General features: G+C 38.2%; 1 protein-coding gene across 4 annotated transcripts in view; it reads right to left on the bottom strand.

Annotated features, from left to right (window-relative positions):
- LOC138043253 (ADP-ribosylhydrolase ARH3-like) overlaps positions 1 to 7500 on the bottom strand; it is a 52616-nt gene that overhangs the window by 36733 nt on the left and 8383 nt on the right. For all 4 annotated transcript variants that reach the window (XM_068889430.1, XM_068889429.1, XM_068889431.1 and 1 more), the window contains exon 2: positions 3598 to 3785. In XM_068889430.1, the coding sequence (XP_068745531.1) occupies positions 3598 to 3785 (188 nt within the window). The remainder of the gene's footprint in view (positions 1 to 3597; positions 3786 to 7500) is intronic.

Raw genomic sequence — 7500 nt, 5'->3', positions numbered from 1 at the left:
GACGAGGTCTGATTAGTGTTGAAGACTGTGTAGAATCTGCTACCTTGGGGTTGGAGAGATATATCAATGATAGTGATGAAAGACTGATAAAGGCCGCTAGAAAGATCAGCGGTGGTCATAATAATGAAACAGAGGTCGAGTATAAGATACGTTAGAAAAATGAAAGAAAGGAACAGTGGAGGGAAAAGGTTATGCACGGACAATTTCTACAACAGATGGAAGAAATATTAGGGAATGAATCCTTGTTTTGGTTAAAGAAAGGAAGTGTAAAAAGGGAGACTGAGAGTCTTATTATGGCAGCACAAGAACAGGCGCTTGCAACGAATCTGATGAAAGCTAGAATATATCAAACTCAAGAGGACAGTAAATGTCGAATGTGTAGAAAGGTGGATGAAAGCATAAATCATATTGTGAGTGAATGGCCTAAATTAGCAAAAAAGGAATATGAAAGGAGAGATTACTGGGTGGGTAAGAAGATCCATTGGGAAGTTTGTAAAGAGGAAGGTTTCATTGTCAATGAAAAGTGGTATGAACATGTACCTGAGCCAGTACTAGAGAATGAGAGATATGAGAAATATTATGGGATTTTACAATACACACTGATCACGTAATAGAGGAGAGAAGACCAGACATGATTGTTGTTGAAAAGAGAAATAAATGTTGCAAAATAATAGATTTTGCAATACCATATGATAGCCGTATTGAGGAGAAAGAAGTCGAGAAGGTAGTGAAATACCAGGATCTAGCAAGAGAATTGAAGAAGTTATGGAAATTGAAAACAATGGTAATTCCTATTGTAATCGGAAAATTTGGAACAGTTCTAAAGGATTTAAAGAGGAGACTAGAGAATATTGGTATAGAGATCAAGATAGACGAGCTTCAGAAAAGCGTTATTATGAACACGGCAAGGGTTCTTAGGAAGGTGCTAGAAGTTTGAGGAGACTTGTCACCAAGCTTCCTGGAGTACTGAAGTTCCATTGGAAATCCAATGTGAGAAAATAATAATAATAATAATAATAATAATAATAATAACAATAATAATAATGATAATAATAAATCAAATGAAATCACTTGAAATTTAAGCAGATCAAAACAAATTTTGAAAGGCTAATTTACTTTAATTAATCTCTCATGAGGCTGAGTATACAAACATAACATCTTTGGAGAGATTCAGCATCTATGGCGACGGCAAATATTAACATATATCGTTTAAAACGAAAAATATACATAATAAAGCTGAGGTTAAACCTGAGAGAATGTGCTGGGTATCTTCTGATTTGTTCCTCCTAGTGTTTCCTGTCACTCATTGGGAGTCATGAACGAAAATGTCGTCAAGTCGCACGCCTGGTGGTGCATGCTCTGTTGACTATAGTCATAGAAAAGTCCTGGATACTAGTGCAAATCCAGATGCGTGTGGATGGGCAAATTGGACTTAAATACATTTCCCATGAACATGAAAATTTTTGAACAGATTTTGCAACTTTAATTGTTTATATCTCTTCTTCTGGACAGTAAATTATTATTATTTTTTGCATGCCAACTTATATTAATTTAAAACGTTTGTCTTTGAAATCTCAAAAACTTATTTGGGTGGGAAAAAAAAACATTAGAGACATATTTTTAAAAGAACTGACTTTTCTGAAAAACTGACCTACAGCTTTTGTTGAATTTTAAAAATTGTAGCGCTTATTGCTAACATTATCTGGTAACGCTGTTTGGGAAGATTACACCGTCCCGTTTTTTTCAAAAAAGACAACATATGTTGATTTTAAGGCTCAAAGAAAGGCCTTATATCAGTGCTATGGTAACGGTATTTTGGAGGAAAATGTGATCTGAGAACTCTATGATGGCTACTTAATACCCTGACCAAACTTCATCTTGATATGATTACTTCCTGTCAATGTTCTTAAAATAATAATACTTTTTAAAAATAGCGCAAAACCAAAAAAACTCAGAGAATTATGGCCTGTAAACTGTGCAGAATGAGTAATTTAAACAAAGCATGGCATGCTCTACAGACATTTTTTTTTTTAAAAAATTTGTACAGCAAAGATAACACAAAAGACAACTATCTGCTATATTTCGGGCGAATGAAAGCACTATAGTGATACTCACCATTACGTTTTAATGTGCCAACCAGAGATCAGTTGGCTGTCGAAGCAAAGGTTCTTTTGTTCTGTGGTTGGCAAAATTTAAATATCAAATGAATAGACCAATTCGGTTAACTCAATGTCGTACCCAATTCAAATCCTTTAGGAATAAAACGTTTCAAATGTTCCAAGCATTTTTATATCGTTTAAATGTGAATGCTACATTATCATGCAAATGCAACACACAAAAAACCTTAACCACAAGAGATTTGGATTGAGCACAACATTGAGTTAGCCGAATCCGTGGATCTCTGCCAAAAGATCTCTCATTAGCTCCTTTTATTCGTCCACAGCAATTGTACACTGCAGCATTGTTACATGTACCTGTGTCTCTCACTAGAGAATGTTTGCAAACCAAAGCCTGATGAGATTTACATCTTTTGGTTTCTACAACGTAGCACCTTCATTCAACCAGACCCCACAGTAAATGTAACGGTTTCTGTATGTTCATTAACAAAAACTTCTCCAGTATCACTTGACTGAGAACACCTCACCAACGTACTGTACAAGCACGACTTTCAACTTGAAGTGTCTGCACCTTAAAAATGCATGTGACCCAATTTTTTTATTAGCTTGTTCCAAGAGTTTTCAAAATGATGAGGAACGGCGTTTATTTTATTGTGATCAGCTCTCTAACTCTTGGTTGCCGAGTTATTCCAGATTTTGGCTAATGCAAATTAGACGACTTGTGACGTCACACAGTGGACACAAAATGATGTAAAATCAGAAAAAAAGGAATACATGTATCTCTGAAGACTTTTTCGGCATGGAACTGAAACTTTTTAAAGTTCTTATACTCATGACTTACAAAGTTTCATGACATGGCCCACTGTGACATTTTCATGGCAACTTAATGGGCTCCAGGCCCTCTCCATCCAAAGGGTAAAATCAGGGTTTCCCTCCCCAATAGGGGTTATTTGCTCTTGATCTTCATTCAGTGGGTGTGAGCGAATACGGACATTACACAGCACAAGCACAAGGAAGTCTGTTAGACTCTGGAGCAACAAAGAAGGCATTTTTCATTTAGGGAAGGTAGAGGTCTGGTAATGAGTATGTTACTATGGTGACATCATATATAATCACTATCAAAATGTGCAGTTTTGGTAGCACATCACCCCTGCAAAATTTCAACCCTGCAGACTTCGTATTAATTTTTGCAAAGATATTCCATATGAATTTGTGATTTTACATAATTTTGAATAACTCGGCAACCAAGAGTGCTATCGCAATAAAAGTAAACGCTGTTCTTCATCATTTTGAAAGCTCTTTCAAACAAGCTAATAAACAATATTGTGTCATGTGCACTTTAAGAGTATTACAACTGTTACAATTTGTTGATGATCCAATAGAACTTGTTTTTTCTTTTACTTACATTGTAGCCGTCAACTTCCCAAAATTGAGAAAGGCCTGTTGAAGAGCAGCTAACTTACAAAAAGGCAACTTTTACCTGTTGGTAACACTGGTTACTTGGCCTTCCACCTTCTCTGCCACTTCAACAAGATGATCAATAAATCTGTATGGGTCCAGACTTGGTGGTTCAAGATGCAGTGCATTGTACACTGCCATTGCCTGTATTATGGCACCATTTACACCATAAACATGAGCATGTGTTATCAAAGCATTTTTACAAGCAATCTGTGTAAACAAAGTAAGCCCAAATTAACAATACAAGTAATTGTGAATGAACTTTTATATTCTTGGGTTCCACATGACGTCACAAAAAAATGAAATACAAAACTAAAGAGACGTTTGAGTTTTTATCTTGATCAGCTACAAGAGGTTTTAAAAATATATCTGCTTGCATATTTTCAGCTCAGTACTGTGATTCGTTTTGAAAATTAAAAGCAGTTGAATTTCACAATGCATGACATGTTGGCGGCTTTCGAAAAACATGCCAGTTGCATAAAAAAATTGATTTCCCTCGTGTTTTTGAGGGCAAAACAGCCAATATACTGGGAGATGTGTCTATATGAATGTTTGCTAGCTCATTTTACAGCAGAAAGTGTTAAGGACAGCCAAACTAAATTCCAGAAGTTTCTGCTGCCATGTTGGTGTAGTTGAGCAGTACCCCAACATGGTGCCTTCATACTAAACTCTACAAATTTGAGTACCTGGTAATAAATTTCACCGAATAAGGCAAGTGCAGAATGTCCCACAGCCCTGTTCTATAACATTTCCATTTCTTGACTCAATTTCTTAAATGGTAAGCGATTTATGTTTTCACTTGCGTGACGTGCAACCCGAGAATATTATGTGTATTAATTACTCAAAATTCTGACATTCATGAGAACAATGGTTTAATTGGCATTAAAGGAAACCTTGAGATCTAAGAGAACAGGCTTAAGCTACTCAGTCACGCTGGTAAACAAACAACCTCACAATTGAGTGTTATTTTGCGAAAAGAAAATGCTTCACAGGGTTTAAAGAATATTAATACATGTAATTATGTAATATCGCAGTATACTGTATTAAAGTACATGAGGCAGGTGATTCTCATGCACATCCTTAAGTTTCACACAAAAGTGAAGACTGAAGACAAAAAAAAAACACAAATAAGTTACATTGATGAATCTTTGCCATACAATAATTTATTTCTAGAGCTGCTGCAGAATACAAGAACTTGGTAGTGATCCTAGCAGCGTTTAAACAAGTCTGATATCTTTTCATTGATTTCCTAGGGTAAGAATATTCTCATTCATACATTTTTTTTTTTTGGAAGATAAAGTATTTATTCCGAGTCATTCTTAATACAAAAGTTAGGAAAAAACACTAATAGTTCCTCAGGTACTGGACATGTTGAACTTGAAGTCCCATATGAAATAGCAATCACCAGTCACACCGATCAAAACCTTCACTTGCGGGTCAATCAAAGCCAGTTACAATTTACTCATCATGTAGTTTCAGACGAGTGTAATTTAACCACATGTATATAAAGCTTACTTTGGTTGGTCAGCACTACAGACAGAAGACCACCAGTCCTGCAAATTGCACATTTCTTATCTTGAGAAAGGTTCAGGGCACAATCATAATTATACTTTAAAAACTTGTTAAAGTATAGGGTGCGACATTTTTGGAAATTATGGGGCAAATTATGCGATTTAATTTTAGCTAAATAATTTATTAACCATGTTTTGTTTGGTCTAAGGGGAGCACAATCCTTTTCTTGCTGTTCAAGAAAATAGTATAGTACAAATGAATAATGCAAACATCTGAACTAAATCATTTGTTGTCTCATTTTAAATTACTGATATCAGAGATGGCTAGTTTTGCAGATTTGGTGTCACATGACTGACATCTTCAAGGAGCTTGTCCACGACAAGCGTTTGTTACTTGTACATGTAGATCACTGCATTGCACAAAGAACAAACAGACCATCATCAACATGAAACGTTCCTTTGGGGTACTTTCTTGCCCTGTCTTTCCCCAAAATATTTACAGGAAGGTGCGATTATTTTCCTGCGAAGTAGTGCTCAACATTTTATATAAGCTACAAACTTATCCATGACAATTTTTGTCAAAAGAGAACCCAAGTGAACGATGCCACCATTCATGAGACAGCTGCGGATTGTGATCTTCGACAAATCATGCACCAACAGTCAGCGCAAATTGCAGCCCAACAACAATTGAGTCCTTGATAGCTGCAATGAAGAGTCGGGAAGGAATCGAGCAGAGAAGAAAAACTTGTAAGTGTTGGGAGGGGAATGTGAGAGTGGGGGTTCTGGACGTTGCATGCCTGATTAATACAGGTGCTGAGGTATCAACAATAACAGAAAGCTTTTTTTAGAACACCTTTTGCAGGGGAGGGAAGTTCTGAATGTGTCGTCTTACATCAGGATATCTGCATCAGAGGAGCTGCAGATACTTTACATTGGCTATGTCGAACTTGCGCTGAATGTGTTGTCCAACACTTTTAAGGATTTGGGGTTTCTTGTAGTGAAAGACCCAGCTGTGTCTACCCTGGTCAACGAGAGGAAAAAGAAAATCCCTAGGATTATTGGTTCGAACGTTTTAAGAGACATTTGTAAACAACTGGTCGCGAAGTATGGGCAGAATTTTGCAAGTACTGTGTGCTATGCTAAATTTAATCCAGGCGAGCGTGCCCTCTTGCATGCACTACAGACTGATGTACAAGGTTTCAGTTACGTGTGAAGAGACTGTCACAGTGGTTCTAACACCAAGTGATTATGGGAGGGTGCAGCTAGTGGGAGTGGGTCCAACCCTGCTTCCCGCCCGCTCTATCAAAGTCTTGGAGGGGTCCACTAGACCGACGTGTGGCAGACCCTATAGCGCCCTGGTAGAGTGTGTGAATGTTGCGGAGTTGCCAAATGGATTGACTATTGGAGCATCCCTTGTCACAGTTCATAGGAGCGGCCTGGTTCCTATACAGGTGGCCGACTTTAGTGACAAAGATGCATACCTTAGCCTGAGGACTCCGGTGGCAGTAATTTCTCGCGCTATACTTAACACGGCAGTTGAGTTGGTAACTATTGACAAAAACCATGTTCGCTTGTGCAAAGCCCAGTCGGGTAATCTCAAGACGGAGAATGTTGAAGAACTCAGGGCCTGTTTACATGGAGGTGGGCGACCCCAGGTAGGTGAGGTAACCCGCCTAGGTAGGCGCTTACAAACCCGGCGAGCTTTTTTGCCGGCTTCATCTGCATAATATGCAACAGAGCGAGGAAAATCAAGCATATTCTGGGATTGTGAGTGAAGAAGACCCGATGGAGTCCCACGCATCCACTGTGAACAACTTTACTTTGCCTAGTCGGCCGTCGATAGCACAAGCAGCGCAAGGCAAGAGAAAAGCCTCTGAGAACGAAGAACAGTCAACAGCCCCTAAGAAAACCAAGAAGAAGGTTCCCTAAAAACAAGGTATGGACAGCTGATCAAGTTGAACTTCTTTTGAGATACCTAAAGGACTTCAAAACGAAGTGCCACTTTAATGAATCGATTTCGAGGCCAACCTGGCCTGCATGTATACGGAAATATGTTGGTGTATGGCTGTCGATTTTCCAGACGAATTTGGTCCTGAGGATGTTACTGAGCCTATAAAACCACTCAAAGAAATGAGTGAGAAAGAATACGAAGCCTTCAAAAAACACAGAGATAGTGAAAAAACTCGTTTAAAAAAAAGGTACGATAGACTGAAAGAAAAGATTCGAGACGTGAGGCAAGATTTCCGCACAGCAGTGAACAAGGGAACAAGAAGTGGTAGTGGGAAAATTGTTCAAGAAAATTTCGAGCTGTCTGGGGTGTCTCACCAGCTACCACGTCCCTTTCCTTTGGAATTGATGCAGACACATTAGGAACAGACATCAGCTCAGAAATACATATTAATGAAACGCTAGAA

Source organism: Montipora capricornis, chromosome 3 (genome assembly GCF_036669925.1).
Source record: "Montipora capricornis isolate CH-2021 chromosome 3, ASM3666992v2, whole genome shotgun sequence".
Lineage (NCBI taxonomy): Eukaryota > Metazoa > Cnidaria > Anthozoa > Scleractinia > Acroporidae > Montipora > Montipora capricornis.
The sequence above is the reverse complement of the archived record's forward strand: the minus strand, read 5'-3'. Positions and strand labels throughout refer to the sequence as shown.